Genomic DNA, 15,676 nt, shown 5'->3' on the forward strand with positions numbered 1-15,676 from the left:
TGCATTATGCCACGTGTCTGTGTGAAGAATTCATGTACCATTAGTTGAATGTCCACATGTATCTCTATTGATCTGACGCAGTCACAATCCCGATTGGGATTACGCGATAGGAAAACAATCCCTCCTTTTCTATGCGCCGTAGAGAACTGTTTCGCTCGTGACTGGCAACTTCCACAGTGTTGAAAGATGATTGTTCGCCGCGTAGAGATATCTCAATTATTAGAAGAATGCCAAGCAGCACAAGGGGCGGTAGGAACAGACAGAGTTTAGGTCTTGACACGCACGTTGCACGTTGCTGCAGCTAAACTAAGTTACTGCGGCCCGACTCACCGATGAAGATCGGCAAATACAAACACGATAAACATTCAGCGGCCTTCCCTTTAACGACTCCATTCTTCCAACAACCGGCTTCCTAGTCTCTCCCTTCTCCTTTCAAAGACCCTAAATCTTTCCATCATTATAGGGGCATGCTCTGACCTACCTCGCGCTGGGGATCGTCAACTCGCGGGATCTTCGTCGCGTCTAGATACATATCTTGCCGCTTGGCAGGGAGTCGCACATTGTACGACAATTCATTCCCCCTTTCCAAAACCTTTGTCCTGACATTATCTTTACTAGAAACTCCTGTTATAGAGAGAGAAAATTTGTTTCAGTGCGGATTATTGTTCCCTGTTCTTCGCGCATCGACGGGGGAGAGAGCTTTTTCGAATCTGACCACGCTCGTTCCACCTACGCCGCGCGCATCACGAAGTTTAAAGTCTCCCCACGAAATCACCCAATCAAAACATATATTTCGACCAAAGTTATACTCCCATTATGTCTATCCATACTCCGCGGCGGCCGTATATGCGCGGCCCTTCCCTTGGAAACCATAACCTCTCTGCGACGTCCTCGCCCAATCTGGCTGCATCGTACCAGCGACCGCCGATGCCTAGTCCGCTCAGCGCCAGCGCGATTATGGCACGAAAAGCATCATTTAATCAGCTTACCGCTGGTTCGCTAGCATCAGTTCCGGACAATAGTGACAGTTACGGACTTGGAGACTCGCAGAGATCTGCACGAGGGACACCAAAAACTCCGACCACACGAGTGGTACCTACAAATGGGGATGGAGATATTGAGGTCGGCGATACAGTCAATGTCCCTGGAGGCATGTACGGGACGATCAAATTTATTGGAGCGGTCAAAGGGAAGAATGGTGTGTTTGCTGGCGTCGAGCTGAGCCGCGAATGGGCATCCCGAGGGAAGAATGACGGAGCCGTGGATGGGTATGTCATCATTTTCTCAAGGCTACGAGAAGTTGGAGAATTTGTTAACAATGTGATTCTTTTTAAAGTACCCGATATTTTACGACATCTGTCCGAGGCGCGGGCATCTTTTTGCCCTTGAGTCGTGCCACCAAACGTGCTTCTCCCACCGCTTCGACGAGATCTTTCCTGGGAACCCCGACCACCCCGTCCGTGCCTGGCTTCAATGCGCCAAACAATGCCGAGTTATTGTCCCAGTCTACACCTTCAGTACCAAAATTCAGTCAGTCTGTCGGACCTGGCCGTGGACCTAGTCCGCAGTTCAAACCAAAGTCCCGGCGCTTGTCGCTTCCACGGCCAGAGTCGCCGTTGCGTCAACAACAAAATCTTCTCCCTACCCCTCGTCAGCCTTCTCTCGGTGCATCTGTTTCATCCAACAGTGGGATCCGTGGGCCTCGATATGCACCTAGTCCAACGCCGGGCAGGTTTGGCGCTTCTGTGCGAGGGAGACGAGAATCAAATTCCGCGGACCCGAGCAAGAGACCGACAGTAACCCCCAAGGCGGGTCCGAGATCGATTATGAGCCCTCCGCCTCCGCAGGCAAGTTCTCGCAGCGTGTCACGGGCATCGCGAGCATCACAGAGTACGTCGCGGCAGAGCGAAGGGTTTGCATTTGAAGACGACTTTGAAGGTACTCCCATTGGCGTTGCTCGAACGAACGACAGCGCTGCTGCCCGGTCAGCTTCTGCGCTCAGCAACCGGTTGACACGCACTTCAACTCACACAGCAGACGAGCTAGCTCGAATGAAGTTGAAGCTGGAAGAGCGAGACCGGCAACTAAAAGAGCAGTCATCCACTCTTGCAGAAATGGAAAGCAGCCTTATCGAGCTGCAATCCTTGCTTCCTACTCAAGATTCAGACATGGTAATGGGCGTCGGGCCGGGCGACAACGAGGCTAAAAATGCCGACGTTGCGCAGCTGCGTGCCATACTGAGAGAAAAGAATGAAAAGATTGCTCTCATCACGGCTGAATTTGACGCACATCGCGCCGACTTTAGGAGTACCATTGACACTCTCGAGCTTGCGAGCGCCGAGACGGAACGGGTCTACGAAAAACGCGTCGAAGAATTGCTTCAAGAAGTTCGGGAGCTGAACGAGCGCAATGAAGATGTGGAAAGCGTTGCCCTTCAGCTCAAACAGCTCGAGGAACTTGTGCAGGAACTCGAAGAAGGACTTGAAGACGCACGACGCGGCGAAGCAGAAGCACGTGGCGAAGTCGAATTTCTTCGAGGCGAAGTCGAGCGCGGCCGTTCCGAACTGCGACGAGAACGCGACAAGGCAGCTACGGCACTGAAGAGCGGGGGCGCAGTCCCAGGCGCAGGCCCAGCAGCAGCCATCGATGGCCGCATCAGCGCGCGGGACTCGAAAGAAGTTGAGCAAAAGGATGATGAGATTCGCGGGTTGAAGGCCATTATCCACTCGCTGAGTCGGGATTCCGTCATGTCTTCGACCGAAGCGCGGTCTCCACAATTTGGAGATGGAGAGGCGGCTAGTTCGCAGGAGCGTGAGCACAATCTCCGACTACAAGAGCAACTCGATGAAGAACGCGCCGCGCGAGATCGGCTCGAGCATGAACTCGTCGAGCTGCGAGGACTATTTGAGCACACGAGCCACCGCGAAGAAGAGCTCGAGCTTGCTCTTGAGCAGGCGGGGTCCGATGCCAAGGCGCAAACCCAGGGACTACCAGCATCGAGTCACGTCCACAATGAGACGCTTGTCCCAGAATTCGCATCCGCATCCACTCCTGCTCCTGCTCCTGCGCCTGCACCTGCGTCAAGTGCGAAACGTCCAAGTCAGCCTGTTCACATCCAGTACCATGAAGAAGCAGAGGACGACGACAACAACGACAACGACGTCGACAGTACACGCAGGCCAAGACCAATGGACAACGACGCCCTGTGGTGCGAGATTTGCGAAACAGCCGGACACGATATCCTCACATGCACCAATGTCTTTGGCAGCAAGCGTGGTGACGATGTTCGCCAAACCACCCCAAGACCTTTGTCTTCTACTTCCTCTTCTTCTTCTCGAACTCCCAGAAATAGTTCAGGTTCAGGTTCTGGTCCTGGTCAGCGCAACGGCATGGCCGCCGTGGTCGAAGGCTTGCGCGGACTGGCCCTTTCTCCCCCTCTTCCTCACCCTCCTTCTCATCCTCCGGCTTCTTTGTCGCGAGACCAATCCCACCCTTCCCACCCTCTTCACGCTCTTCACCCTCAGCAGCAGCACCACCACCACCACCACCAGCAGCATCCGCCTCGTTCTTCGTCTCTTGGCGAGCGTGATCCCGGTCTTCGACCCATCGACAAATCCGAGGCCGACTCCACGACCGAGCACCGCGCCGAAGCCGACGTCGCGCCACTTTCTATAAGTCCTAAGAAACAACGCGCTCCCTCTGCTTCTGTTTCTGCTTCTCCTTCTGCTCCTTTTGCTTCTGCTTCTGCAGCTGCAGCACCAGCTACATCCGCAGTACCTGCACAAGCACCGGCAGGCTCACCGCATGCAGACCACCATGTCGTCGACTCGTCGGGCATGGTCGCGGGCAAATCCAGCGGCGTGATCAACCCGGACAAATGGTGCGCACTGTGCGAGCAGGACGGGCACGAGAGCGTCGATTGTCCTCTCGAAGACGCGTTTGCTTAGCTGCCTGTCTAAGGTCTCGGTCCAAGGTCTGAGGCCCATGTCATGCCTTTCTTATCTTTTTTTTTTGTTTATTCATTATTTATTCATCTATTTATTTATTTATTTATTTTTTTTCTTTTCTATTTGCCCATTTATCATTCGTCCATCCATTTGTTTTTTTATTCGTCCATTTGTCTACTCATCCATTCCCACATCGTCCGTTTTTCGAATCGATCTTCCATTTGTTTATCCATCTTTTATTCGTCGTCCATTCATACGTCGTCCATTTGGTTTTTTTTAACAGGTATTTATTTCATATCTACATTCATCACCTCCATCTCTAACTGTCAACTATTTCTTTTTATTTTCTGGGTTTGAGTTTGGGAAGGCGAAGAATCCGTTGTTCACACCTCTTGCTCCAAGGACCAGTCCCTCTCTCCAGCCAGCTTCCCCCCCAACCCCCGGACGACAACGCCTGCTCCAATCGAAAGAAAGAGGATCATCAACCCTCAACCCTCATGCCCAGCGCTTTGCATTTTTGTTCGGTGTACTACAGCTTCGTACCATGTGGTGGTGCATTGATCATCTTATAAGTCACTTATATCCCCCTCTGAGTTCAAATCTCCAAATCTTCAAATCTTAAAATCTTTTTGATACATCTAAACACTTAATTAATGGAATCGAAATTTTAAATTCAAATTCAAATATTTCAAATGGTGATGAAATGGATAATGCATCAATCATGATATATGGTCATTTATTTGCTAAGGAAGAACCAGGAGAACCAGGGGGAGTAGGAACCAAGGGATCAAAGGGAAAAAAATGGAAAAAAGAAAAAAGAAAGATGAAATCAAGGGGAAAAGGAAAAAAAAAAAAAAGAAGAAGAAGAAAACAAACGGAAAATTGAAAGTGATAGTAAAAGTGAAAATCAAGGGACATGCCCATCCTAAACTCCGTGTCTTTTTTTTAACAACAAGTCGCGTGACCACTGAATTGACAAGATGGGAAAAGAAAAGTAAAAATCGAGAAGAATAAAAGAAAAAGAGAGGTGGAAAAAAATAGGACCAGTAGAATACAATTCGTGAATAGAATACATTTGATGAATTGACGATTATAGTGAAATTGGATAATGATGATGTTGTCAACAGTGGGAATAATGACGACGATAATGACCACGAAGATGATGATGATGATGATGACGATGATGATGGTACACAAAAAAAAAGGGATATGATGGCGACAATGATGATGAAGATGAAAGCTTCAATGACAATGGTAATGGGGGCGCCCAGAAAAAAAAAGAAAAAAAAAGACATGCAAGTCAACCGCTCTTTTTGGCGATGAAAATGCGAAAATAAACAAGAAATTTCGAAAAAAATGCAACTCCGCAATTGGTTCCTATACAATGGTCTCGCCTCGTTGCAGCTGCCTAGCACCAGAATCTCTGAGCCAGTCCGTTGAGATGCTCAATCAAGACAAAAGATTCTTCAACGATGGACTCGCGCTTGCACCGCCCGCTGCTCGACTATCAGATCCAGATCCAGTCGTAGCGGGTCCGACCGATTGCATTGACGGCGTTGTAGGTGTCTCACGCTTCGGAATCGGCGGGCTGCCCGCTTGGCCGGCCACCCCTCCGCCGGGCGTCATAAAAGTTGCGAGACGTGGGGAAGGAGCAGTGGTAGACGAGAAAGGACTATTCTCTGACACAAGCGAGCGAGTTGGAGGCGCTAATGGCGAGAGATGTACCGTATGTGGAGAGCGGGCATCATGTGGCGGAGGTGGAATATGAGGAGGCCCAGCTGGACTAGCGGTGGGATGATGAGGCCGATGATGATGATGGTGGTGGTGGTGGTGATGATGAATTGGCACAGTATGCGGTGGAGGGTGTACATGCTGAGTAGAAGCAGCAGGATGAGGAGGCAGCGGTGGAGGTGGAGGAGCGGTAGTATAGTGTGAGACAGGAATCGATCCTGGGCCTGTTATGGGACCCGGACCAGCATGAGTAAGGTGCGGCATTCCGTGGTGCGGTTGCTCGAAGATTGGAAGCGCATGCGGAGGCGGCGGTCGTGGACTATAACCGTTGGCTTGGGCCGGTGGAGGCGGAGCATGATGATGGTGATGAACAGGAGGAGGAGGATGATGATGATGGTGATGATGGGTTGGAGGAGGTGGAGGTGGAGGTGGAGGTGGTACAACCGCCGGAGGAACGATCGGCAATGCGGCAGGCGGAGGAGGGATAGGTTGCGGAGGACTATGAGAATATGCCAAAGCAGCAGGCGGGCGTTGCGGTGAGAATCCATTCACTGGACGAAGTCCATTCTGGGCTGGCGGTAGTGATGCGGCCGGCGGCTGCTGTGGTGGCTGCGGATGATCTCTCCAGAGACCTGGTCCAGGAGCAGGTGGCCAAGGTAGTTGAGCTGGTGGAGGCGGCCGCGGTGCCTGATGTGTTGCAGCCGGCGGGGTGGCCGTCGTTGATTGTACAAATGGTGGCAGCGGCTGCGCTCGGAATGGTGACGCAGCGGTGGAAGCTGGCGTGGTCTTGGGAGGCGCAACAGGAGACGGTTCACGTAGCCGTTTCCAGTGACATTTGTGACATTGCATCGGTGTGCCTGCCGATGATTTTCGCCGTGTCGATTTGCCAGCAGCAAGACTTGCCGCTGCCGGGGGCACCGAATCATCTTTCATTTCGACATCAGGGGTCGATGTGTTGCTGTCCGCATTGCTCATCATGTCGCCATTGCGCAATAGTCCATCACTTGCTGCTGGAGAGAGCTCAACTGACTTTGCCTTTGGCTGTCCATCTACCAATAATCCCTTGGATGGTTTAGCGTGTTCAGATGGCCACCATTTGGGGCTGACATCGATGCCACATGTCACACAAATGACCTTCTTTGCATTGCTGCCATCAACTCCCGAGGAACGTCTGTCAGGGAAATCTGTGTCTTCAGACTTGATCGGTTCAGAGGGAGACGGTCTTGAGCCTCTCCGGGACCATCCACTTGCTGTAATTCCATTGGTGGCGTGGCTGACTGATCCCCGGTGAGTCAAAGGCGAAGCACCCATGCCATGTGCAAGAAGCTTGGTTGATTGATTGACTAGATTTGCTTTCCGCACAGTTCCAGTCAACGTCAAATCGGCTTGCTTGTAGTTCCGAACAAAAAGTTGCAAGGCATTCAATCCAGTCTCCTGGTCAATCTCGCTGATCGGGTGCATAATGGTCTTGACAGGATGATCCTTGCACCAAACTGCAGCAGTCAAAAGACCGGATTCTTCGCCTAAAGTGACAGTGTTGACAATGTCACGTCGAGAACCCTTGACTGGAGTCACATCAAAGCCCAGGATATACCCAGCTTGGTGCGCACAGCCAATGTGAACTGTTGCATGGCAGTAATGGCAGGCAACACAAGCACCTTTGCTGGATTTGCAGATTTTGCAAACTTGTTCGTAGCGTGCTGATGGAATTGTGCCAATGCCTTCAGAGGGCTCCAACGCCTTTGCACTCCCAAATCGCATTTCTGGCGTCCAAACAGCGCAGAAGACGTGAACCCAATTGTTACCAGCAGTCCGTTTCAACGGCTCACATGGATCAACTGGCTTATGCATCTCTTCTTGCTTTTGTCGGTAAAATTTGGCCGCCTCAATGGCCAACTCACGTTCCAAACGCTCCTTGTCATTCTTCTTCTTGTTCCCCGCAGCCGCCTTGGGAGGTTCTACAAAATCGCGTTCCGTGAACTTGACAGGACAGAGGACACATTCGTAAGACTAATCAATGTTAGAGGAATCACAACTCAAGCAGATAAATTCACACAAAAAGATCACTTACAGTTGACACTTGGGGGTTCTTGTCATTGGTGCAAGGATCGCAGACCCATTTCGCAGCATTTCGCCCCTCGGAAACTCCATAACAATTGCGGTGGACAGACATGCGGCACTCCCGGCACGTCAGCAACTGATCACCCTTGGGTTCCACTTGATTACAGACAAAGCAAGGAAGCGTTCGCGGTTTGGGAAGCTCAGGCGCAGGCGGTGGACTTGGAGGCTTCGGAGGAGCCTTCTTCTTTGGAGCTGCGGGCGCAGCCACTGGTCCAGGTTCTGCAGCCGCAGCTGATTCCTTTTCTTGCTTTTCTTGAGCCGTGGTCCTAGCCCTCTTCTTCGCCGGCTCTTGCCCAGCCTGAGATGATGCCACCGTTGCCGGAGACGCTCTGGAGGAACTGGCCTCAACTTCTTTTGTACGTGCGGCAGATTCATTGGCGGCGAGCAGCTCATTGTAGAGCTCTTCATCAATTCTCCGCTTCCACGCTTTCCCGCCTCCCTGAGCGACCTTCTTGGCCACCTCATCAATGTTCTCCCACTGGATACCATACCTTCTCCATAGGCCAGCGCATCTCAAGCAGAGGGCCAAGGCCAAGTAGGGTCCCTTGTCTTTGCCTTTTTGATTAGGGTCCAGAGGAACTTTTGTACCAGGTGCGACGCCCGGTGCGCGACGCCATTGTCTCGATTTTCGCGTGCCACAAAACTTGCATTCAAACCCGCATTTGTGGCCCGCTGCCTTGTCCTTGTCAAACGCAGAATCATCGTGGTCATCGGCAAGCTCGTCCACAAGCTTCGCTGGGTGAGCTTCACCGCGCTTGACGCCCGTTTTGGCCTTTCGGCCTTCGTAACTTCCCCACACCTGCTTTCCACGTTCCGTCTTCTTCCAGGTGTAATAAAAGCGCACAATGTCTGGGTGTTTAACGGTTCGCACATGTTCACGAAGGTTTCGATGCTCTGAACCATACTTCAAAACAGCTTCTTCAAACCGTTTCAACTCTTCTCGGTTAAGCTCGGGTTCCTTTAAATCCTTTTTCCGATTGACCAGCTTTAGCTTCTCCAATGCTGGTCCCTCAGAAAAGCGATTTTCGTAAAACAGTTGTAACGCCTTGTCCAGGAAATTGGTATTGTATTCCTTCACGCCAACCTCCTTGGCGAGCCGCTTGGCCTTTTGCATGTACGAGTCGACGCGTTCTTCTCTTTCCTCCGGCTTCATATCTATCGCCATCTCATCGTCACCTCGAATGTACGTCTGGTTGGCTTCCATGTCGTCCTCGTCGGGGAGCTTAAAGAGCAACTGAGCCGTGTTTTCTGGGTCGCCATTCGGCCTATCCTCACCACGGGGAACGTAACCGGGCGGTTCATCCAACACCCACTTTGGGCGCTTTTCCCGTGCTGCCTTGTCAGCTTCCAATGCCGCAGCGACGTCCTTGGGAAGCTTAGGGTCCTTTTTGGTGGTATTGCCACGGCCATATTTGCGCCTGATTTCAGCAGGTTTCACAAACTCAATAGGTCGACCAGGCCAAGCAATGACGTTGGCCTGATGACGAGGTCCAAGTCGAGAACTGGCTCGGGGGTAGATGCGGTCGTCATAATCTAGTGCATCTTCCACATGGCAATGGACTCCGAGATAGCGATATGGCCACAACTTGGTCTGTGCAATCTGATCCGCCGTTGCAGGATGGAGCGTCAAGTCTTGGCTGTCTTCCAGCGAAGGGGTACTGGTTCCGGTCTCGCCAGCAAGGCCTGGACCCTCGTCTTCCTCCTCTTCAAAGATTTCCTCTTCTTCATGCTCGTTAATGCTTCCAATGATGGGGGTGTTGCGGGCCTCGAGCTTTCGTTCCTGCGCGCGACTACAAGGGCCGCAGGACCAGCCAAACCCTCGCGAGGGCTTCTTCTGCAATGGTGGTCGCACACAGTTCATGTGGTACGTGTTATGGCAGACAGCACACTCGACCGAATTGTTGCTGCATAATCACGTGGTTAGCATCGTAATCGGCATCACGGACGGAGACCTCAGATGGTATCCTACCTAGCACAGTATGCGCCGCATCGTTTGCAGAGCTTGACAGCGCTGGTCAATTCTTTGCCACGCCCAATCTCGACAATGACAAACTTCCACCGCTCCTGCAGCACCTTTTTTACCTTTGCAGGGACGTTGATCACCTGATTGACCGGGATGACTTCGTAATGTCGTTGAATGTATCGATCGTACATCTTTTCAAACCAAAAAGAGTCCCTCTGCTTGCGATATTCTTCGAAGTCTTCCACTTCATTCTTGTGCCGAATTTGACACTTGCCGCGAAGAGAAGTCACGGGAGAGATGTCCGAATGCATACTGGCGAAAACAAGTCGAGTATCGGTGATTTTGCGTTGAATGTCTCGGGGACGATAGAACCAATTGACACGAATAGCCTCCACAGGACGGCTGGGGTTGTTGTCAACGTGAAGAAACTCCATAATTCGAGCAAGGTAATAAGGCTCTCCAGGCGGCTCACAGACGAGGTATACGTGGTCTAGAAGTTTTGCGGCGTATCAGCGACTGTCTAAGCAAACAAGTATCGACACGCTCCTTATTCGACAAAGGATCTCTGATGCAAGGCTGGACTAACGGCAAGAGTGCGGAGCGCAACAGAGGAGGGGGCAACAGAAGAGACTTACCATTTGGACCATAGAGTGTGCCGTCATCCGCCTTGAGTTTCCCATGCTTCACGTACTTTTGGCTGAGCTCGAAGCTTGGCATTGCAGTCTCCCGCAGAGCCGGTTGCGTTGTCGACGTGGTAACGGCACCACCTCGTCTCGTAGATGTGTGAGCGCTTGTTGGTGTTGATGCAGCGGTTGATTGCCCTGTGCTTGTTGCGCCACCAGCCTTTCTTTTCCGCGACGGCGCTTGGTTGTGGCTGGCGGGGACTGTCGTCGCGCCTGGATTTCCCATTGCATGTTCTTTAGGTGCAGGTTCCTTAGGTGCCGCCGATGGAATAGGGCGTGCCGCCGCGTTCGACTGCGCATCCGGTGCCACAGGGGCACGTCGAGAACTGGGTCCTCGCGAGCGGACCCCCTCTGATCCCGTGGTCTGCGGGGTTGTGGCAGCCGTCGATTCTTTGTTCGCATTGGACTTTCTCGCCGATGATGAAGGCGGTGCAGCAGACGTCGAGTACTCAAAATCCAAATCCCCTTCGTTGTCCTCTGCATAATTGGGGCGAGCGGTTCCTACCCGATTGCGCGAGCGCGTCCCATATGGAGCCGCTAATTCTTTGGTGGTACCCTTGCTGACAGCATTCGACCCGGATGACGACGAAGAAGCAGTCATGGGCTGAGATTCCGGGGGCTTCTCATAAGCCGATGGTGATTCCGTTGATGCGTGTCTTGCCGAGTCTGGTCCGTCTGGCTCGCTGGACTGCGTACGTACATCTGGAGTCGCCGGGGCTTGGTGAGGTGCTGGTCCCGCAAGATCCGTGGCTGGCGCCGGGGTAGAAGCCGCTTCGGAGGAAGATTGGCCGTTAATCTCGGCCATGAGCGTTAATATTCCCTGGTGAATTTGAGCCGAAGATGGCAGCAAAAGATTGGTCGCGAATTCAATGTCGTAGCCTCGTTTCCGTATCTACAGGCGGCGGGTAATTGTGTCTGTAGTGAAGGAGGAAAGCCAGGAACACGAAGCAGCTCACAGAGCATGTAGGTGCCGCCGAGTGCTCTCCTCGAGCCTTGCCGAGCGAATGCGATGCACGATGAGGAAGGCTTGGTGCCCAAAAGGGCCTCTGATAGACCTAAAAGGGCTCAAGAGAAAGTGTGCCTCGGTGAGTAGGCGCCCAAAAAGCGCCGTTTGGCACCTCTCGTGAGACAGGGAGTTCAACTAATAGCGTATGGATAAATTACCCGGCGATGCCATGCGTCATCTATTTGGAATCCTATACCAATGCTATCGATGAGTATGCCAGTAAGAAAAATAGGGAAATAAGATCCAGGAAGAATATGTGGGGGAGTGAGGGAGAATGGAGAAGAATAGAGAAGAGAGTGGGAGAGAAGAGCGGGTATCAGAAGAATGGGGAGCTAGACGAGGGTATGATAGACGACAGTTTTAATGGGAAGCCGTGTTAGCAGCAGGGCAGCAGAAGCAGACAAGCAGGAACCGCCACGATGAGATTTGCGCCGATCCCACGGTTAGAACAGTTTCGAGACGCCCAGCAACTCTTGCCGAATATCTAGACTGCCGAAAAAGGTCACAAGGGGGAGGGAGGGTGGGGAGAGAGGGGAGTTTGTTGGCTAATTCTTAGATTGGAGGAGAGGAAAAAAGGGCAAGGTACGTAGAGGGTATCAATCTGACTGCAAGGCGCCTGTCATATCAAGCAAAGAGGTCATTGGTATGAGCGAAGAATTAAAAGGCAAGTGAACCATGGGCGGCGAGAAAGAATCATATCAAGTACCTTTGTAGATATCACAGATTGGGGAATTTTGGCGTCGTTTGGCTGCGTGCCTATTGCCACTCCTCCTACAAGAAATCTTGGCCTTGGTCTACCTAAATACTGATGCCGTGTCTGTCTCTTCATCTCCTCCTTCCTCTCCTTCTCCCTCTCTGTCTTCGCGTTTAACAGGGAATTAATATCATCTGTTAGACTAGTGCTCTCTTGGCTTGTGAGATGCCGTCTGTACTAGACTACAGTTAGTCTCTCGCTTGACCCTCGTCGGTACCTCGAACGGAGTCAGACTCAAAAGGGAAATTTCAACGTTCATGTTCGCTCCCACCAAAGACGCCTCTTGGGCAAGGCCCTTCTTGTGCGTCATCGCTGCCTGGAATACTTTCAAATTCAATATAATATCTTTGCATACCTGTGGATATGATGATCCATGCCAAACTTGATTTGATTCTCTTGAATTGTCCGTTTTGAATCGAATACTAAACTTTACTTGTTATGCGATAGGATTCTTAAAAGTCGTAAAAAGAAAGGGTCACCTTCAACCTTCCAGAATATTTTGTCTATATATAGAGTCCTATATCCTCTCTCCCATCCGATTCAATGCTTGCTGTCTTACCTACCTTGGCTATCAATCTATAATTTGAGGAGAATTGCTCCGAGTTGCTAGAGTACATCATTTTCAAAGTCGCAATTTGCTCGATGGTTGCTACATAGCTGATCAGACCGTAGGATACTGGACACTACAGGAGCAATGGAAATTTTTCATTATATGGTAGCTTAAGTAGATGCTACATTTATAGGTTGCTGTTTCGCGTTCTGTGCCATCGATAGCCGGGCTACTGCCCATAAAAATGTTCCGCTTCAAACACATGCATGTTGCTCCCCGAGAACCCACTTACCATGCTAGTGCTCTTGACATACTGGCCGTCTGGTTTCGGTTCGCAGGAAGGCTTATACAACACTGACTCTTTGGCATCCCTGGCGATCTTCTCTTGACATGTACTGAATGCAAAGGCCATGGCTGCTGACACTTTTCCGCTGTCATCGCGCCCGTAATCTTCCGTATTTATATCCTATCCCTTGACCATCCAGATCACCACTGTTCCAAACTCTGATTGGTGCATCCATGCTTAGTCCAGCTCACTAGACATCGAATAACCATCATTGTCTGGGTCAAAGGTAGGACCGGACCTGGAAGGCGCGTTGGACGTAGTGCCGCCATTGCCAGGAAGGAGCCTGCAGGAGCGTCAAGCAGCTCGCTTCTGGTGTCGTTCCTTCCTTCACAATCCAAAACATCGATGAAAAATTAAGCAAAAGACACAAAAACTGAAGCATCGTCTTTCCATAAGCAGATGAAACAACGAAGAGAACACGAACAAAGCGGAAAGAACGTAGATTCGCATTTGAAGGCAAGCGCAGATGTAAAGATGCTCTCCAGATCACTCAAAGACCTAAGGCTGTCCATGACGGCCATATATTCAGAGCTTGCCCTCGTCTCTCCTTCCTATCATTAGGTTTCCTCTCGACTGCATACGCAGAGATCAGCGTCTTCGTTTTCTTGTACATACCCGATACTTCTCATTGATTCAATTTCATGCTATCCACTCTTGCCGATTTCCAAAACCCAAGTTGTCGGCCTCTCCAGGGACTCAGTCATGGGGCTGAAGCATCTGTGGCAGTGCACGCTTGGTGTTCTGTCAGTTTGATTCTTGCCTCCTCGGATCATCATCGTCCCGGGATTGTCCAAAAATTCAAAGGCATGTGTTTAGTCCCGAAACCCTTGCAGAGAATCTAAATCTCTGAGGGGCAAAACCCAACGATGAGGCGTCTAGTTACTACATCTGAATGTGGTTTTGGAACCTAACCGGCTAGACTTCGGCTTACACAGAACAATGTGACTTTATAGGATTTTGAAAGAGTACACGTCACTCTCCTCGCTCGCTTCTGCCCTTGTCGCCTTCTCCCCAAATGCAGACAAGCCCCCTCGACCGGCAAATGACACCTTGTATATAACAACAATGTGAATGCGTCTGATTTGAACGCATTTGATGATTTATGGATAAATGATTGCCTAGAAGTGTTGCTTCACCAGACCGTAGCAGGACGACCCCAACTGTCTTAGCGGTAGAGTAAATTTTTCTTGAATTTCGATAGCATGATCGAACTACCTAGCTATAGCATATTTGTAGAGCTCAGACAATAATATGAAGTATTCACAATGATTATTTTCACGGCTTTCGTGCCAAGCACTCCATCATCTGAGATTGCCAGGATGAGATCGATCTTAACGTTGAGTTCGGACAAAGCAGCGGAAAGTGGTTTATGATGGCTGTTGGTAGTTAAGGTCGATGCCTACCTAGGTACGTAGTCCGGGGTGCTACAGTATATGGCAGGGCTACAGTTGAGGAACTTAACCTCAAAGGGCCACTCGGCTGTCAGTTGTAGGTACTCCGTTAGATTATTACTGACCCCTCAGGCCCTCAGGCTCCCTGTGCCCCATTCGCCCCTTAGCGGATGGGGCCACCCTAAGGCCCAAAAAGGGAAAAGGTATCGCCTATACTAGGAAGGTTTTGGTCGCACTACGAACGACCCGCTTCATCATCTATCATCACCATCGAACCTTTACCCACGTTGCGCCCACATTCAACGTGCTAGGCTCAGGCCGATATCACCTGCATCAGCGGTATCATCGAATTATCATGATCAAGGAACTTTCGACGAGTCGTTCTAACACGCGAAATAAACCCAGTCAGGGTGTTTTTGTAGAACGCCAATATCAGTATTAAGTTTTGACAATGCAAATGAGGTGGCATCATTTAATGTGATCTTCCGTCTTCCCGCCAATGCTTGGGAGAAAGTGCGACCGATCGAGCGAAACAAAATTCCATCTGATTTATCAATCGAGCCTTAGGCGCATGCGACCATTAAAGGTCGCCTTCATCTAATACGCCACGTATTTTGGCCATGGCTGCTCAGCAATCGAACAGAGAATTTGTGGATTCGCTCCCCTAGGCAGATGACGATGAGAGGCCTACTGATCGCCTGTGACTCGCCGCAATAGTGAGTTAGCAGACTTGTGGGTGGGTGAACAAAATCTGTGTCATAAGCTGACATTCTGTTGTTCGCCCTTAAACGAGCAATTCTTTCCACCTGCAATCAATCCATCTGCCCATTTGAACGATTTTTCTAGCTTTGCTATCCATTTTCCACCATTGATTATTGGGAGAAACGGAAAAATTGGTGTTCTCTTCAGGTCGCTGATCTGATGACGGGAGGCAAGGTAGCAAAGTCGTCGTGATAGGCTTAATTTTTATAGGCTGTGGTCGCTATACAGTACCTTAGCTTGGCTATCGGTTCCAATAACCCTGCAGTGAGTGTGTGGCGGTCGCCCCGTGCTAAGGGGAACTTGTGGCGCGGACCCCGTTGCTCCTCGGAAACCCTGCGCCCTGGCCTCTCCCTATTCGGTAGTCTGGACATCACCTCACCTCTTGCCCACTCTCTCGCCCGCAGCATATGTAGCATTTCCGA

General features: G+C 50.9%; 2 protein-coding genes across 2 annotated transcripts; one reads left to right on the plus strand and one right to left on the minus strand.

Moving 5' to 3' along the window:
- Positions 1-816: 816 nt before the first annotated feature.
- Positions 817-3,947, plus strand: L228DRAFT_264385 (hypothetical protein; the record flags this gene model as incomplete). Its single annotated transcript, XM_018334573.1, has 2 exons — positions 817-1,268; positions 1,337-3,947. The coding sequence occupies 2 exons, from the start codon at positions 817-819 to the stop codon at positions 3,945-3,947; spliced, it is 3,063 nt and encodes a 1,020-aa protein (XP_018191502.1).
- A 1,232-nt stretch (positions 3,948-5,179) lies between these two features.
- L228DRAFT_271943 (hypothetical protein) lies at positions 5,180-13,167 on the minus strand (the record flags this gene model as incomplete). The annotated part of the gene is made up of 9 exons (XM_018335579.1): positions 5,180-7,688; positions 7,750-9,703; positions 9,769-10,252; positions 10,398-11,337; positions 11,402-11,500; positions 12,423-12,529; positions 12,561-12,627; positions 12,769-12,888; positions 13,048-13,167. The coding sequence occupies 9 exons, from the start codon at positions 13,165-13,167 to the stop codon at positions 5,397-5,399; spliced, it is 6,183 nt and encodes a 2,060-aa protein (XP_018191503.1). The 3' UTR covers positions 5,180-5,396.
- Positions 13,168-15,676: the final 2,509 nt, after the last annotated feature.

The sequence above is a fragment of the Xylona heveae genome (genome assembly GCF_001619985.1).
Source record: "Xylona heveae TC161 unplaced genomic scaffold L228scaffold_1, whole genome shotgun sequence".
In the NCBI taxonomy this organism is placed as follows: Eukaryota; Fungi; Ascomycota; class Xylonomycetes; order Xylonales; family Xylonaceae; genus Xylona; species Xylona heveae.